Below are 18,869 nucleotides of genomic sequence, written 5' to 3' on the forward strand. Positions count from 1 at the left end.
ATTTTTCATGTTTTCTTGAAAGCACTGGTGTACATGACACAGTGGATGTCAGGGTGACACGTGCACAAACATTCAGAGGTCCTCCACATCGCTCCAGTGTCCTGTTCTGTCGCTCGGTGCCTCAAACAACATCATCCAATACTCTGCAAACTTGTTCCGGATGGAGAAGCCTCTCTTGGAGGAGTTGTAGCTCCCCAGCCGGTAGCCAGAAACCCGGAACTATCCAGGCAGAGTTCACTGCGCTTATTGCTGCGTTGCTCGATTTGGTCTGAATGAGGCCTTAGTGCATCTGTTAAATAAATCACTTATATAAATACCTGCAGTTTAAGTGTAGGAGTTCTTAAGAAAACAACTGGAACTACTAAAGGCTAAACAGAGCATATTCACATTAATGTGGGAGCGTCAAAGTAGAAAGGCACATACTGTAACTATTTCCTTTGCCTCCATCCAGCCTCTCTTGACGGTGCTCAGCCACCTTGTGTTCGCAGACTGTCACATCTCGCTCCTTTTTGCTTTCTCTTTTGCAAAAACACACACGTGCACATACGTTTGCAAAAAACTCCCACATGCACGGTCCCATATCAGCGTCTGCGCCAGTGAAAACACGGCGAACCACTTGCCAATCAAGTGACTGGAGGACAGGCAGCTCAGGCGGGTCAAAGGCCGCTGGAATGTTTATACGTCTAATCACGAACGAGGAACTGTGTCTGTGTATGAACCTCTGGCATTACCATAAGCCTCAAACAGGCTGATCAGCCCAGAACAGAGGTAACGGTCATTCCTTCATCAGTCTGAAATTGAGCCGTCTCTCTCCTTTCATTAGTTTCTTTTTCCCATCTCCTCTATCCTTCTTCTACCTCAGTGTCACAGGTGTTTCCAAGACCACGAGCAGCTGAAAAAGTTGGTTTTGAATGTTAAAGGGACAGTTCAACCCAAAATCAAAAATGGCGCTATGGTAGGTTGGTAGGTTAGGATGTGGTTTGATCGGCTTCGACAGTGCTGGCAAAATTAGCAAACAAGGTGTCGAAACAAAAAACTGCCATCAGATTAAATTCAGATTGTTATTCTTGTTGGTGCACAGACATATGTGTCACATAGAAATCTCTTAACTGTTCATCTTTGGCAGAACACTTTGTTTTTATGTGGGCTCCATAGCTCATAGTAAGAAGCTGATTGAGAAAATATGTTTCCAGGGCCTTTAAAGTGCTGTAAAAAAGGGCAAATGGCCGGAAATAGACATACCGTTCCTCATTGCTTGGTAAGTGTCTTTAATAACCCCAGGCTTCCTCCCCTTACTCCGTCCCTCTCTGTGAGAAGTATATCACTCTGTGTCCTTGGTTAATGTCTTTCATAACCCCTGACCTCCTTTCTCATTCTCAAGCCTTTGCTCCGCTTGTCGGCTAAGCGAGACGAGTAGTGAAGTTGTCATCTTCGCTGCTGAAATGGGTCAACATTTATCTGCAGCCGGCTGGAGCGGGATTCGGCCCGAGGACGCGGAGAAATCACTGACTCACCCATCTCCGTCTGCGTGGAGGAAGCAAGAAGTAGCCCTGTTCTCACTATCTGTACCGTAGATCAGAACAATTACACTCACTAATGCTTTTCTTCAACTGTGCGTGCACCGGCCCTTTGCAGAAAGGGTCTCATCTTTAAAGGTGCTATATGTAAGAAATGGCCACCTGTTGAATTCATACTCCCAACAAACTGGGGCAGCATATCACTCACTGCTAACTGTACTTTATTCTGACTGTAGCTGCCATTAGGTTGTTAGCTCAGGTAGCCGTGCAGCTAGCTGGACTACTGGGTGAGTCTTGAGACTGACGTTTTCAGGCTTGGGGCTAGCTGGTTAGCATGCTAATTCAGTAGAAATCTCTGCCACACAGTACATAGCTGTCCAAACTGTTTTTTCCTCACATTCTGTTGATAATTTTAGTTAATTTCTGAATGTTTTAAAAGGTGCAATATGTAAGAACTTTCAAAAGTGTTGGTTGATGGTCTTGTCAGTCAACATCTGCAGGTGAGGCTAGGTGAACCATTGCTGAAAGGTCAGAAAGCACCACACTTGAATATGCAGCCTGTATGCCACCTAGGGGGATTCACTGAACACATGACTCCGATTAAATCTCATTTGACGTCAATTTGAGCTATTTATAACAAAAAAACACTTATTGTGAGTGAAAGAATTTGCACGTTATCTGTCAAGATTAAGTTTGACTCCCAAGGCAAGTTACATTAAAACTCTCGACACACAGTATAGGATTCAGTCTGTAAGTGTTACTACAAGGATCTTAATCATCCCACCTCTTCTCTGCTGGATTGTATGTCATTCTGTAACAAAACTCTTCAAACAATGAAGAAACTCATTACTGCTAATGCGTCTCTTTGGCAGACAGTTTAGCTCACAGGCAGGTACTTTATCAACCGGTGCGATGGCTCGATGACAGGCTGCGTGTCAGAACCCACCTCCAACTGAAACATCCATACAGTCAGTCACTTTTCACATTGCTTACAGTAACTGGTATTAAAAAACAGCCCAGAGGTACATCCGACGCAAGTTATTTATGATGGAGGTTTTTATACGCGGCTGTCGTTAAACATTCTCATCAAAATTGCATGAATTAGTCACAGGAGGCGAAGCTGGCTCGATTTTTAATACAGATCGGATGCTGCCCCTCAGCAGTGTAATTACACCAGGGTTTTTATGCTTCATTATATTTTATATTGGTTAAGAAATGCCTCTCCTGCTCATGTACAGCTGTTTTAAATGTGGAAGTGGACTTGCATGATGGATTTGGCCTCAGATTAGCAGTGTGATGTACTCATTAACAACACTGTGTGGTGCAGGAGCTGTTTTCTGTTTTCTCTCAGATAAGGAACTCAAAGTCAAAACATGGCTGAAGGTAATATGGTGGATGCTTATAAAAAAAACTAATCATTCTGCTTTAACTAATTAGTGGAAACCATCTCTTTACATTACACTGAGAGGAGTAGGAGTTAAGGGACTGTCACTGTGTGTTGGCTCCATCTAGTGGTGATCAGTGGTCAGTACAATAACAGAAAAGAGAAAAGTCTCAGTCCCATACTAAAGATTAATTCTAATTGATAGCATACAATGTGTTCAAAATGTAAAGTCACAGAATTAAATTTATTGAGATCAGACAGTAGGCTATGCACACGACAGTTGCCAGTTGTGGAATGTAACTGAGTACATCTACTCAACTGCTATACAAGTACAAATTTGAGGCTCTTGTACTCGAGCATTTCCTTTTATGTAACTTTAAAATTAAAACTACTTGACTTCATCTCAGAAACAAATATTGTAATTTATACTCCACTACATTTGTCCAGAGTTGGCAAAAGTACACACACTGTTTACTCGAGTAGAAGTACAGATACTGACACCGATACTGATTAATATATTTGGAAATGATATACATTTGCAGTGAAACTAACTGAATCTCAGTACAATTTATTCAAGTACTGTTCTTAAGAACAATTTTGAGGTACTTTACTTGCGTATTTCCCTTTTCTACTTCTTTATACTTCCTCTTAACTACATTTATTTGACACATTTAGTTACTAGTTACTTTGCAGATTCAGATTACTCAGTGTTTGGAGCCTAACAATTGTGACATGTAACCAATCAGTTAGTGTTTTAGGTGGGGCATTGTATGAGAGGGTCCTACATCAGAGCCAAAGAAGCACATTTTTAGATTTAGTTTATTTTATCAGCAATCTGACAGAAAAATCACAGATACTGATAATCGGAAAAATGTTGAATATTGGCTCCAATAATCGGCCAGGCAAATGAGCGGTGTACCCCGATTTAAACCAGTGCAAGTATGCCAGTGGTTTCTTTGATTAAAACGTAAAAGAAAAGTTGGATAAACATAGAAAGGAAAACAAAGTTTATAAAAAGTCTGGCAGAATATGATACAGAAAATTATAAAACAACAAAATACATACATTAAAGCTCTTACACATCCATAATATGAATATTGCAGCTAATGTATCTTTTGTTTCATCATCTTCTTTTGCTTTATCACAAACAAAGGGGAGTCCCCTGCTTGTTCACAGTATGTTTAGGAAATTTCCCATTCTAAGACAAAAATGTGTGGAACATTTAAGGACGAAAGAAAAACCCACTGATGTAACTTTCACTCATCTTCACTTATTTCATCATAAATACACTTCATATCTTTGCACCAATCCCCATGTTTTTCTACACTTTGATGAAATATGCTGACATGATGAACTCCACCACAGAGAAGAGCAACCAAAAATAAAAACAAAAACAAAAATCAGGTGTACTCTGCAGGGTCTGAAAGAACGGTGTAGTTGCCTGCCTTTGCCTCCGGACTGTAAACCACCGTAGGGATATCTTCCTTCCGATTCAGCCGACACAAGATGGCGATACACAAAGCAACTGACAAGACCTAAAAGACAGTGAGACAGTTCTTACTTCCTATGTCTCTTGTTATTTGATCCTTTGACAATACAGAGCTGCAACTTCAGAAAGAGACAGAGGGTGGCAGAAAAGACAAAGTGTTGACAGATTCTTTCTTATAGCCCAAACAACTGTGAAGCTGTGAATTAAGTGTAAATGAGAGCTTAAGTGCACAGTGGAATAAAAGGAGCAGATGAGAGCAGTTTAGTAAGATGGCGGGTAGGTGGGAACAATCATGATAGACACATATAGACTGACAGTACATACCCAGAGTAATATGATGCCCGCCATTACGACCAGTGCAAAATTTATGATAATCATCACTTGCCCAATCAAGTGTGGAAGGCATGGCTGAAAAAGGAGAGCGGATCAATCAGTGTAATGTTTTATACAGATATACAAACTTGTAAATACAGATATGAACATCTTAGTTAAAAAGGTTTTTATTACCTCCTCATAAATCATCATGGGCCCATACTTGTTCAGGCTGCTCATTCTCGGAGCTAAAACCTAGAAATCATAAGACATTCATCATTAGGTGCATGACTACCAAACAGGTACTACTGTTACCATTTAAAGGGTTTGGTACAGAAGTTAAGAAGCGATCACACTCACACATGGATTAGTGGACTCGTCATGGCAAATGCAGTGTATCGAGATGTTGTAGCCCCAATCCTGGTAGCCCTGCTCCATTCCACAACACTGCAACTGAGAAGCAAGGTGAAAGGAAGAGAAGAAAATGAAAATACATAGAGGGACTTTTTCACTGCAAAACATATACTGACCCCACCTCCTGAGTCCTCTTACTAATAATCTGTTTTAAACTTGAACTTAAACGCACATACACACTCACACCAGGTTACTTACTTCGGTCTGCAATTCCTCGAATTCTTTCAAAAAAGCCTCACTAGCATTTGCCAGTGGCAGCATTTCCCTGTAGTGCATCTTTACTCCTTCAGCCATCTGCACAACAACACAAAGTGATATTAAAGTGAGACAACTGACGATTCATAAAATGTTAGCGCTTTCTTTTTTTTTTAAGAAGCGCATTTGTGATTCACAAAATGCATTCAGTCCAAATAAAAATGAGCAGCAGCTGTAAATGTCACATATTACATAAGTCAGCTTGAGTGTTCAACCAGCTCACACAGGTAGGCTAGTTTAAGCGTTAGCATTTGCTTACGCTAGCTCAAATCAGCCAGCAACAGCAGGCGTTTCAGCTGAAAAAAATCCACGTAGTTTTGTTTATTGCTTGTTACCCGATATGAATTTTGAGGGCTAAATCTGCCTCCGGTATTAGTGTGAATCATAAATGTGACATGAGAGAAATGCAGCTTTAGTGGCACGTTCTTTAAGCATCATGTATTTTGCCATTATGTGCATATTTCGAGAACATTCTGTGGTCTTTTCCTTGAAAAACATATCATCTGTAAACATTAAAAAGTCAGCTAGGGTGTTCAACTAGCTCACACAGTTAGTTTAAATGTTATCATTTGCTTTCGCTAGATATGATTTAAGCCTGTTTATTTCTTGTTACCCGATGTGTGAATTTCGTCACCACGTCTTTAAGCATAATGTATTTAGCCACCATATGCATATTTAAGGCCATTCTACAGGCTTTTCCTTTAAAACCACTCAGCTGTAAACATTAAAAAGTCAGCTTGAGTGCGTAACTAGCTCACACAGTTAGTTTTAGCTACAGCTAAACTAACTCGGCTAGCAACAGGCGTCATTTCAGGTGAAAAAATCCACACCATCAGCTCCAAAAAAGACGCCTGCTTTTGTTTACGTCTTGTTCCTGCCTAAACCTGTCTCCTTCATTACTGTAAACCTTAAGTATGTCATGTGGGAATGGAAAACAGGTGTGGCAACCTTAACGGTAAGCAGGGTGGCATTTAGCCAACCTTTTACTCCACCTTTGCCCCTGCCTATAGCGCTCTGAAGTACTTCAAGAAGCTTTCTATAAAATCAATAAAGCCATTTCCTGATGGCTGATCCTGCTAGCTTACATAGTATGTATGAGTTCTTGTGAGTGCAAATATGCCCTAGTTCACAAAGAAATTTCACAAAAGAGCAACACAAATCGAAGTGTACTTTGAAATACCTTTGGTAGCACCACCAGTCCTCCAATTTCACTTACAATCAAGTACAGACTGCTCAGGATCATTGCAACAGCAAACTGAGACACACGCACAAACATACAGGATACATGCATGAGCAATCAGATTCTGGGAAAAATACTTTGTTGTTTGATTATTGCTACAAGAACTAGAACTACTAAAATGAATAATAACATGTGTTTTTCTTTACCCACCACTATTAGCGCCCACTTCTTCTCTTTGCAGGCACCGTACAGGCCAATGCTGGCGACAAGAAGAGTTCCAATGGAAAAAATATACATGGCACGTATGCCTGGAAGCATGTTCTCTACCTGCAGAGAGAACAAAGAGAACCATGACAGCACAATGGATGGATGGATGGATGGGTTAGATACTGATTTAGGTGCCTTCATTTACTGTTGATGCATGTGTTACCTCTTCATCATCGTGGAACTTTCCGTGGCTGAACAGAGTCAGTGCCAACAGCAAGGCACTCATGATCTGCAACAGCACACACACACATACAGCCCAAATTACTCACTGTTAAAAGGGGCATAACCCCCTAACCCTAACCCATGCTAACCAGCTAGCCCCTGCCTGTCCTTTCCCGTAATACCTCTTCCGAGCTCCCAGTCGGGACCACTAGCTGCACGGCTAGCTGAGCTAACTAGCTCACGGCAGCTACAGTTTTCAGCAGTTAGCAGTTGCTCTGGTGATATGCTGCCCCCCCATTTTGTTTGTAGCACTTATTCAAGAAGTAGCCAGTTCTTACATTGCACCTTAAGTATGAACATGAGTTAGTATGAAGATTTGATTGGCCAAGACGCACAGGCGACACATTAAAGGATAAAACCTAAATAAAAGAGAAACATGAAAAAAAAAATGAAAGTAAGATGTCACCTCAGTCACTGGTTGAGCAGGTGACATCTGCGTTTAGATCTTTGGGAAAGACGTCAGTGAATAGGGTCAGAAATTGTGCATGGTTGACTTAATCACTTGTTGAGAAATTGACTTATTGCTCATTGATTCAGCTGACCTAGCCAAGATGACTGTGCTGACCCTCCACGTCGGCTGCTACAGGCTCAATACCTGTGTTAATCTTACTGAGGCATTACAAAGTCTGTTTCTGTTGTAAGAGCTCCGGGAAAAATCGTCAGAGCGTGTTGCTCCCACAGCTTGTGAAGCGTCAAACTGTATAATGAATCAATGAGCAGTAAACAACAGGGAGGTAACCACCAGCCTCCCAGAACAACAGTGACAGTTAGAAAACACCTGGAGGGACACATGAACAGGCAAAACCACATGTTGCATAATTCAGTTCCCATCTGCTTGGGGTGCATGGGAACTGATAGTTTTCACCTTGTGAATCTGTGTGTGCGCATGTGTCATCACGGCAAAATGAGGTCCTGAAAACACCCAACTACCACAGAAGTAGTTTTAAGTGTTTTGCCAGATGTTTGTTTTATAAAAGAGTTACTTAAGTTTCCTTGGGCAGTTACAGGATTGTACAGAATTTAGAAATATGGCAGAACGTAGTAAAATGATCCTCTAAGACTGAGTCATTGAGATTGTGCCAATAATATGTTGTGTTTGTGAACATTATGGTTCCTTGATTAACACACTGCTCAGCGTGATGTTGCTCACAAATAGCAACTAGACAGATCAATGACTGTAGTTGTGTTGAGGTATCAGATTATTGACATTTAGAATGAGCAACAAAGTTTTCCTCTTCACATACAACAAGATGAAATTTCCCTGTGCACTGTCGATCATACTCACATTACCACACACACACACACCTAAACACAGGCAACTATGTGCGGGACAGCACTCATGAGCGTGTGCACACACACACACACAGTATATTTTGTATTGCTTACTACTTTACCACTTTTCCAACATTTTACACTAAATTGAAGCCTTTTTTGGCTGCAGAAGAAGCCGCATGTAACTTGATAAATTGCATCCAGTGATTCAGGGACCCTAGCAAAGACTCAGCCGGATGGACCAGTCCATTCTGCATACTCTCAGCTAAGGGAAAAAAGTTGGTCTATCAATCACTAAAAGGAATGCGGAACAAAAGTGAAATGGAAACAAACTTTGCAAGAAAATCATGACTATATGAAGCATATGACTTAATTGTCACTCAGGTTTCCACTCCATCGAAAAGTCAAGCATATCAGATCTATGTGGAGTGGTGAGGAGACTGTAAACGTCCTCAGTCCAGAAATAAAATGATGCTAAACCTCGCTGCAGTGCTACTTTGATGGCTGTGCATGTTGCACCTTCTCCTCCACTACTCCTCCACTAAATTTAATAATTATTTCACTTTACCCTTGTCCACTGCAAAGCTTTAGAAAAACAGATTACAACATAAATGTAAATGTTATGCTAATTTTTATTTTTCAGATTTATTAAATATTTGTTGATGTGGGAAAACTGGAGCACCCGGAGGAAACCCACGCAAGCATTGGGAGAACATCCATTGTCCACATGGCCCTGGGACCACTGAGCCACCATGCTGCCCTACTGAATGTCAATGACATTTGTTTTTTTTCTCAATATTTATTGAAATTGGAGAAACCGGAGTACCCGGGGTAAACCAAGGGAAGCATTGGGAGAACATCCATTGTCCACATGGCCCTGGGACCACTAAGCTACCATGCAGCCCTACTGAATGTCAATGACATTTGTTTTTTTTCTCAATATTTATTGAAGTTGGAGAAACCGGAGCACCCGGGGTAAACCAAGGGAAGCATTGGGAGAACATCCATTGTCCACACGGCCCTGGGACCACTGAGCCACCATGCTGCCCTACTGAATGTCAATGACATTTGTTTTTTTTCTCAATATTTATTGAAGTTGGAGAAACCGGAGTACCCGGGGTAAACCAAGGGAAGCATTGGGAGAACATCCATTGTCCACACGGCCCTGGGACCACTGAGCCACCAAGCTGCCCTACTGAATGAGGATAACATTCATTCTCCATGCTGAAAGGGAGAAGGGCACCCAGGGGGGTGTGGACACTGAAAACCATGCTCGCTTTCAAACTCTGCTGCAGACTCTACAGGTGTTCTGAAACAGAATCTGCTTTTTTCTCGTCCTGACATCTTCAACACCAAGTGGTCGAATGGCAGTTGCAAAAGAGTATCAAGTCCATCGCTGAAGTCACAAGGCTGGTCATGTCTGAGCTCCATGTCAGTTCTAATGCAGGTGAGAGGATCACCTGGTTCATCTGAATGACATATGGAGCAAACAGCCATGAGCTGATGGGCCTCACCTGCATATGAGTTAGTGTCTTTCTCATTTACCAGGTGAGTCATCGTAATGAAGGGGTGTTTCAGGGCTTGCTTTGGTGTGATTCTTTTGCTAGGATCCAGATGTAGACATGATTTTAGGAGGCTTAAAAATGCCATTGTATCTCCATTCCCAAGAGTATGTAAGTCTCTGCTTGGTTGGCATTTATGTACTGCATCCTCCAAATCCGTGAACATGTCGGAAAAATAGCAAGAAAGCTGGGGTTGGAGACCTGTTGCCTTCTCGTATTCCTTTGGTGATTTCAGTCTCCACCCTGGACTGCCGGAGCCCTCCACCCTGCTGAAATACTGCAAACTGTATATTCCAGCACTCAGCAAGTGGTCCTCTGGCTGACCCAGCAGCTGCACCATGGTTTTCATCAAATCATATGGACACTCTTTATGGGAGAGGGGCTGACCAAAGCACAGACATGCCATGACACATCCGACTCCCCACATATCAATAGCTTCAGACAATGGGAGACCCAACATGACCTCTGGAGCCCTGAATCCAAAAGGCTGCACTATTTCCCCAACCTCCAACGCGTTCACTGGACAGGCCACACCAAAGTCAATCAGCTTCACCCTGTAGGGCTGATCTTTGTGATTGACAAGCATTATGTTGTCAGGTTTCAAGTCTGTGTGAAGCATGCCGATACCCTTCAGGGCATCAAATGCTACTAGAAGCTGGTGAATCACAGGGCGAATCTCATTAAGTCTAAATGGGTTCTTGTACCTCTCAACCATCAAGTCAAAAAGGCTCCTGTCCAGCATCTCAAAGGCCAGGCAAGAGAGGTTGTTGAACCTGAAACTTTCCAGGAACCGTATGATGTTGTTTTTCTCTGGATCAAGAGCTCTGATTTCTTCTAGCATATGCACCTCATTCTGATTGAAATCTTCGTCATCCTCTGTGTGGATCTTAACTGCTACACTTTCGTTCGTTGTTAAATTGAGACACTTGGCAACTTTGCCAAAACATCCCTCTCCAATTAAGTCCATTACCAGGTAACTGGTTGAGTTGCTGACGAGTATACTATTCTTCTGTACCTGAAATGTCCAGCTCGGCTCAATATTGTCTGCCTCACTGTTATTTATATTGTGAGATCCAGTGACTGAATCTCTAGTGTCAGTGGCTTCATTTCTACCACTGAAATGCTCAGTAAATGAATCTTCTTCCCAGAGACTGGCAGGAGATGGATCTCTCTGTGTTTTGATAAAAACGTCTCTTTCATAGGCATCCATGGTGGCTGGTCCTGACTCAATGTTTGCATTGTTACGACTGGAACACCTAGTGCCTAAATGTTGACCAGTGTAACTGTCCATGTCTGAAGATATATCACTGAGACTCTCAAGCTTTGTATTGTTACCACCGGAACACCTAGTGCCTAAATGTCGACCAGTGTAACTGTCCATGTCCGAAAATATATCACTGAGACTCTCAAGCTTTGCATTGTTACCACCGGAACACCTAGTGCCTAAATGTCGACCAGTGTAACTGTCCATGTCCAAAAATATATCACTGAGACTCTCAAGCTTTGCATTGTTACCACCGGAACACCTAGTGCCTAAATGTCGACCAGTGTAACTGTCCATGTCCGAAAATATATCACTGAGACTCTCAAGCTTTGCATCGTTACCACCGGAACACCTAGTGCCTGAATGTCGACCAGTGTAACTCTCAATGTCTGCATCGTTACCACCGGAACACCTAGTGCCTGAATGTCGACCAGTGTAACTTTCAATGTCTGCATCGTTACCACCGGAACACCTAGTGCCTGAATGTCGACCAGTGTAACTCTCAATGTCTGCATCGTTACCACCGGAACGCCTAGTGCCTGAATGTCGACCAGTGTAACTCTCAATGTCTGCATCGTTACCACCGGAACACCTAGTGCCTGAATGTCGACCAGTGTAACTGTCCATGTCTGAAGATTCATCACTGAAACTCTCAATGTCTGCATCGTTACCACCGGAACACCTAGTGCCTAAATGTCGACCAGTGTAACTGTCCATGTCTGAGTATTCATCACTGAAACTCTCAATGTCGGCGTCATCAACACTGAAACTCTCAGATGATGAATCGTTTTCACAGACGCTGGCAGAAGATGAATCTCTCTGTAAATCTGTTTTGAAAGCTCTAGGGTCTGACTCCATGTCAGTTTTAGAGTGGATGAGGGAATCGCCTGCTCCTTCTGGATCCTGCATGCAGCAAACAGCCATGAGCTGATGGGCCTCACCTGCATATGAGTTAGTGTCTTTCTCATTTTCCAGGTGATTCATCGTAAAGAAGGGATGTTTTAGGGCTTGCTTGGGTGTGATTCTCTTGCTAGGATCCAGATGTAGACACGATTTTAGGAAGCTTGAAAAAGCCATCAAATCTTCAGGCTCAAGAGCATATCTTTGAGATGCATTCTTTGAGTATCCCTGTACTGCATCTTCCAAATTCTTGCCGGAAAACCTCTGTGATACTATGGGGACAACACCTTCTGCCATCAGGTATTCCGCTGGTGATTTCAGTCTCCACCCTGGACTGCCGGAGCCCTCCTCCTTGCTGAAATATTTCAAGCTGCCTATTCCAGCACTCAGTAAGTGGTCCTCTGGCTGACCAAGCAGCTGCACCATCATTTTCATCCGATAGTATTCACAGTTTCCAGGGAAGAGGTTCATACCGAAATACAGAAATGCCATGACACATCCGACTCCCCACATATCAGCAGCTTCAGACAATGGGAGGCCCAAAATGACCTCTGGAGCCCTGTATGAACGAGCTTGCATTGCCATCCCAGCCTTCAGTTGGCTCACTGGACAGGCCAGACCAAAGTCAATCAGCTTCACCTTGTAGGGCTGATACTTGTGATTGACAAGCATTACGTTGTCAGGTTTCAAGTCTGCATGAAGCACGCCGATATCCTTCAGGGCATCAAATGCTACTAGAAGCTGGTAAATCACAGGGCGAATTTCGTTGAGACTCAACGGTGTACTTTTTCTCTCCTTCATCAGGTCAAAAAGGCTCTTGTCCAGCATCTCAAAGGCCAGGCAAGAGAGACTGTTGAACCTGAAACTTTCCATGAATCTCACAATGTTGTTTTTATCTGGATCAAGAGCTTTGATTGCTTCGAGCATTTCCACCTCCCTTTGATTGATGTCATCAGTGTCGTGCAAGTGGACCTTTACTGCTTCTGTATTGCAAGTTGTTAAATTGAGACACTTTAGAACTTGGCCAAAAGATCCCTCTCCATTAGAGTCCATTATCAGGTAACGGGTTGAGTTGCTGACAAGGATGTCATTCTCCGGAAATCCATTGTCACTTGTGTCTGATGATGGAGTTGACAAAGACATTTTTCAGTCAAATGTTTCCAAATACTGCAATTATAAGAAATACTTATCTGAATACGTTTCACAAAAAACTTGTGTCCTCAATGTGATCGTGATCCAAATGTTATTGACTGAATTCAGATGCAGTCTTCTTAATATGTAATTCCCTTTCATCTTGAAGATGAAAGCAATCTTGAAGATGAAAGCAATTTTGAAGATGAAAGACATTCTGGAAGTTGATGTTCCAGAATGTCTGCCATCATGAAAAGGACAAACATTCTGGAACTTTATGAAATCAGGAATACGTCACGTTGTGATGTCAGCAGCGATGTCAACTGTGATGTCATACTGACAACTGAGTAAATTCAGAAAAAAATATAGTTCATATTATGTGGAACTCTCATGTTATACTGACTACAGTAAAAGTAGAACTACTGATTCAACTTCTTTACTCAAGTAATAGTGAGTAAGTACAGGCTCTAAAATATATTCAAAGTATTAAAGTAAAAAGTATCCCTCTGAAGAACATTTCTACTGGCCATTTTCTGTGCTAAGCTAACTGAACCTTTGTCACTACACACCTTTTCTCCCGATTCGAGTCTCCCTCACTCAAAAAAAATGAATGAGGTGGGTTATGCACATAATGTTAATTTTTTTATTTTCAGTTAACACAAAATACATGTCTTTGATAAGTTAAAATATTTTTTCAATTTAAGTCCATGTAATTGTGTCTCTCGTTATCTCTAATATTGATTTTACTTTTTGAGTTTGGATAAAATTTCTTTTCACCTGCACCTGTTTTTGAAGTATTTTCATATTGAGCATGACCATATTTTGTGTTTGTGGTACATCTTCTATATTTGTGACGTGCTTGTGTAGTTTGAGCAGGTGGGTCTTGCATATCTTAGCTAACGTAAGGCATGAACCAGGTCAGTTTGTTTTTTCTACCCCCAAGCCCAAACCGTAAACATATGTTAAAGCTGTGAAACCATACCACAGTCTGTCAAAATCAATCTATAACGTAATATTCAGTCTATGAACATTCTCTCACTGCAGGTGATAGCAGCACTATTCCCAGACAAACACACCTGAGTCTGTTCTGGCAACCCCTGACCACAAAGAAAGCTGTTTTTAAAATGACATGTCTGCAATTGACTTAAAAAAGGCTGCTTCACATCTTGGTCATCTTTTATTGGGCCATAACGTACGTTTGCAGTATTAACCAACTTGACCGAACAGGTATTAGCCTAAATTAGTGTGAGCTATTTGGTAACATAGAGGAAAAAATGACTGCTGCGTCCCCAGAGCTGTGCTATGCTAAGTTGTGAGATTTAGTGTGCCTTTTTACCCAGTCAAAATTTCCGAAATGAAATCACACACTCTTCCCTTTAGGTGATTAAGAAGGTATCTTAAGGCAGCTCTTTTCAACCTTATATTCATTTTTGAGTTTATGACTGGCCATAACATTATATGCAGGTATATTAACTGTAAACTAACCTTTTGATTTTTGTGTCACATTCTCTTAGCGGTGCAACACACATTTCTTTGTACAGTACTCAGCTAAATGGGCTTATTTTTCAAGTTTTTCCAAGTGTGACGGACAGTCAATGCCTTAATGAGAAGCTATGTATTGTGGTCCTACAATGTTGTGCTGTCAGTAAAGATTATAAATACATATTGTTACATTTCAACATTGGTATGGATTTTGTTTTTAATTACACCTACAGAAGTCAAGTGCCTACATTAATGTCGAAGTGACCGCAACAATAAAGAGCCACTGTACATTTAGCCTGCAAGTGTTGTTTCTCACATTGCTGAGTTGCATTTGTGGTGAATTTATGATTTGCAGTTCAAAAGAATGTGTTTAGTGGCACTTCTATGATATACTGTGTTGAACTTACTGTGATATTGTATTATGCTTGCTCTATATGGATGGAATCAGTGAATCTTTAGCCCAAAAGACACTGGGAAATGAGACTATTTCAAAACGGAAGGAACCATCCATATATTTGTGGTCAACTTAAAAGTTTACTTTATTACTTTATACTTGAAATATGAAGTGCCCCAGCCCAGAACAGCTCAGTACAACTTAAAAAACAATATAACTGGCTAGAATGCATAGAAGTCATGATAAGGAATGAGGCAGGTTAAAGGAAATGCATCTATTGTATCTGGTGAGGATGCTGTAATAAGTGCACCAATAATTATTTAATGCACATCATTAAAAATGTATTTTGGTCAATTTTCTATCTCTTTCTGTAATTATCATGTTGTAACATTTCAGGTCCTGAATGAAAGTTTATTGCTGATACGCATAACAGGTATGAGTCATGAAATTTTACAAGTGTGTAGTTGAGATCAAAATGTGGGCCAAGTCCGAGGCGAGGAAGGGGGCAGGAAGTAGGGACTGTGGACAGATTTTGTCACCGCGATAGTGTCACAACTACGCAAGACCTTACAGTTGTTTAGTTGAGATTAAAGTGCAGGAGTTTGAAAATGGGTGTGGTCCCATACATGAGTACTCGTGTAGTAATGTAGTAATCACTACTGAGTAGCCATGGGTCGGAATGTCAACACGTTGATGGTGGTGTTATCCCAATGGTCTCAAGTTAAATCCATGTGCACGTTAAGATTTTGTTTACATTCCTTGTTCTGGTTTAGTTTTGCTTTTGGTTTTAAAGAGGCACTGTATAGTTTTGGAAAGCAATTCAGAAACTCAGAGATGTAATATTTACAATACAACAATGTAATAGTTAATTAGTTAATCAATGAAGACTTTTCTCTTCTGATTAAAATGTCATCCTTAAAACTACATAGTGCTCCTTTAAAGATGAAGTTGATATATAATCAGAAAATATCTTTGTGGTGCTACAAAAACAGCGAAAACTAAACAATTTATCAATTCTTTATTCAGTCAATCAGTAGAGATTCTCAGCAAATACTGTGACAATGGATTCATCTTTGAAGTCATTCTTCAAGAGAAATGAATAAGAAAGAGATAAGGTGAGATAGAACCGACTGATTGATTTATCCTGAGGGCAATTGTTGCGCAACAGCTGCAGCCTACAATAAATAAATAGTAAGATAAATAAACAGGTTAAGAATAAGGGTCATAAAAATATGAAAAGGTTCAAACATGTCAAAACAAATGCCACACATATTTCTAGCTTCCCAATTTTGAGGATTTCCTTCTTTCCTTTTTCATATATGATAGTAAACTCAATATCTTTGGGTTTTACACTGTTGTACAAACAAACGAACCAATTGGATTTGGGGGCCATATTTAACTATTTTCATTATTATTATTATTACTTTTACATTTAAGGTGTACCAAACAATGTGTCAACTACATAGGCTTATACTCAGCAGATGAATTAATAATGAAAATAATAGATAACTGCAGAGTTTCTTTGCAACTTGGTGAAAACATCATAGTTGCGACATAATAACGCGTAATAGGCATAATATAATATTATGAGTTACCAACAAGCAGTCATACACACATAGTCCAAGTCACTGTCACACCACATGATCAAATGTTACTTTACTAATGAAACTGTATTAATTATAACACATTTCCTTGTCCTGCAGCAGTTTGTTTTTCTACACCACCATGCGTCGTGCGTTTTTCCAAAATGTCTATTCCACGAATACGAAAAACAACTTACCGCGATCAAACTTGTCACGATGATGTAGCTCCGCTTCAAACATACGTTCACTTTCCCCATTTTGTTTGTGGCGACAGATATGTGCAGCACAGTTCAGAGGTTTCCAACAGAACAAACCGACATGCCACGGAGAGAGACAGCCCAGAGATTGACAGAGACAAAACGCACTCCTTGCTGCGTACTGTAGCCTGGTGTTTATGAGTGTCCGTGGAGTTAAGAGGGGGGGTTCCCCCATGTTGTGAAGGCCCTCCCTTCCCATCTGGAAAGGAGGGCTGGGTATGTGTGTGGGTGGGTGGAGTTGGAGAGGCAGGGGTGAATGGTTTTTGTGCAATCTGCTCAGAAATAGTTGAACTTTATTTAACTTTTTTGTGTGTGTGTCTTAGGGGCACCTTATGGCCCTTGTCTGCAGATTAAAGTTTTTAAAGTAAAAAAAAAACAAAAAGCAGAAATCAGTTAACATTCTTACACTTCAGGTTGCAAAACTATCTTTCTCCACAATCGCTTAACTGGGAGGGCCAGGTTGTTGAGTCTCATTCCCAGGTCGATGAATACTAACGCTTGCATTAAGGAATGTAAAGGACTGAGTTGAATGTTGTTCCAAAGAAACTGTCATGCCAAGTTCTGTTATGTTTGAACCATTAGACAGTCATGTTATGTTCAACTATTCTACTGCTGTATACTGTTGGTGAAATAGATTAGATATGTGGTATTTTCTGATATTTTCCCTCGTCTCAAAGTTTATGTTATTTTTTTTATGGGTTTTGGGTTAAATGCCTGAAAGTCTGTGGTTATCACAGGTTGAAGATATTAAGATATACACGTTTTGCTCTTCAGCATAAAATACGTCATTAATCAATCAACCAATTAGCGCCAACTCACAACAAAAGTCATCTCATGACTCAATGGTGGGCAGACATCTGTCTGGACCGGTTGAGTGACAGAGAGAGAGAGAGAGAGAGACCTACAATTTGATTATAAAGCGCTTACAGAAGTTGTCACAGACATTAAACATCATCACACTGAACACAGAGACTCATCTACTCACTAGTCCGTCTTAACAGGCCGACTTTAATTACAAAATATTTTAACTTTAACTTAACAACTTGTAGATTGATCAATTTATATAAAACATCTACAGTAATTGTGTAGTAAGATCCTTAGTGGTGGTGACATTTAAGCCATGCAACCGCAATGTCGTCTGTTTATAGCCGAACAGGAATGATCACAAAAGTGGTGTTCATCTATGATGATTATCTTGCTGAACAAAGTGCAACTATCATAAAGTTGTGTTTACAACAGAGCTTATTTTTGGCAATAATCCAAGATCCAATTGAAAAATCCCATAGGGTTTTTGTCGAGGGAACCAGAATGTTGAGGAATCTGTCTGGCAGCAACAGATAATGTGGGCCCATGTGCACATATGCAATAAATGTGTTCTTGAAGGGCTGTTAGTGTGCTGATTTAACTAATTTCAGCTCTTAAAAGGAACTGAAAGAAAGTACAAAACCTGAAGGCGGGGCATCACATTTTTTTTATTTGTGTGTGTGCGACTGAACTTGCCTTCTGTTCAATCCCCATAAAGCACTTTTTGTCTGCTGTTGTCTTGGATGAACAAAGGAACTAGTGAGTGGCTGCATCCCATGACCTTTTCTGAGTGTGCCCCACATGCATACGAAAGATGCTCACACTATCCATCTATCTATCTATCTATCTATCTATCTATCTATCTATCTATCTATCTATCTATCTATCTATCTATCTATCTAGCTATCTAGCTATCTATCAAAACAGACACAGATGCAGATTGCTGAAACCTTATTAGTCCCTGGGGTTCCTCCAAAAACAGTTTCCATTGTTCAGAGTGGAGCATTTCCTGATGGAGAAAAGAAACATCTGGAGAAAATGATCAACACACACGCCAATGCTGACAACACACACACAGCTTTCTTAGTCCTAAAGGTTCAGTCACCATTGTATGTCCACAAAATCTTTGGCAGACACGTGTGTTCGTTGGTCCGCGTTCACACATCTGCAGGACATGAAA

General features: G+C 40.9%; 1 protein-coding gene across 1 annotated transcript; it reads right to left on the minus strand.

Annotated features, from left to right (window-relative positions):
• Positions 1 to 3,449: 3,449 nt before the first annotated feature.
• On the minus strand, positions 3,450 to 17,034 carry LOC141008040 (tetraspanin-8-like). Its single transcript, XM_073480225.1, has 9 exons — positions 16,826 to 17,034; positions 6,982 to 7,047; positions 6,762 to 6,878; positions 6,552 to 6,626; positions 5,315 to 5,410; positions 5,063 to 5,155; positions 4,898 to 4,957; positions 4,715 to 4,798; positions 3,450 to 4,436 (listed from the first exon to the last, which is right to left on the minus strand). The coding sequence occupies exons 1-9, from the start codon at positions 16,883 to 16,885 to the stop codon at positions 4,302 to 4,304; spliced, it is 786 nt and encodes a 261-aa protein (XP_073336326.1). The 5' UTR covers positions 16,886 to 17,034; the 3' UTR covers positions 3,450 to 4,301.
• Between the last annotated feature and the right edge of the window lie 1,835 nt (positions 17,035 to 18,869).

Source organism: Pagrus major, chromosome 14 (genome assembly GCF_040436345.1).
Source record: "Pagrus major chromosome 14, Pma_NU_1.0".
Lineage (NCBI taxonomy): Eukaryota > Metazoa > Chordata > Actinopteri > Spariformes > Sparidae > Pagrus > Pagrus major.

What these genes read in the sequence shown, in the direction of transcription:
- LOC141008040 (XM_073480225.1), bottom strand. Translation starts at nt 16,885, where the DNA reads ATGGGGAAAGTGAACGTATGTTTGAAGCGGAGCTACATCATCGTGACA. An exon ending in TCGAGGAATTGCAGACCGAA is followed by an intron (nt 5,156 to 5,314) that starts GTAAGTAACCTG and finishes CTTGCTTCTCAG; the next exon opens with TTGCAGTGTTGTGGAATGGA. An exon ending in ACGAGTCCACTAATCCATGT is followed by an intron (nt 4,958 to 5,062) that starts GTGAGTGTGATC and finishes TATGATTTCTAG; the next exon opens with GTTTTAGCTCCGAGAATGAG.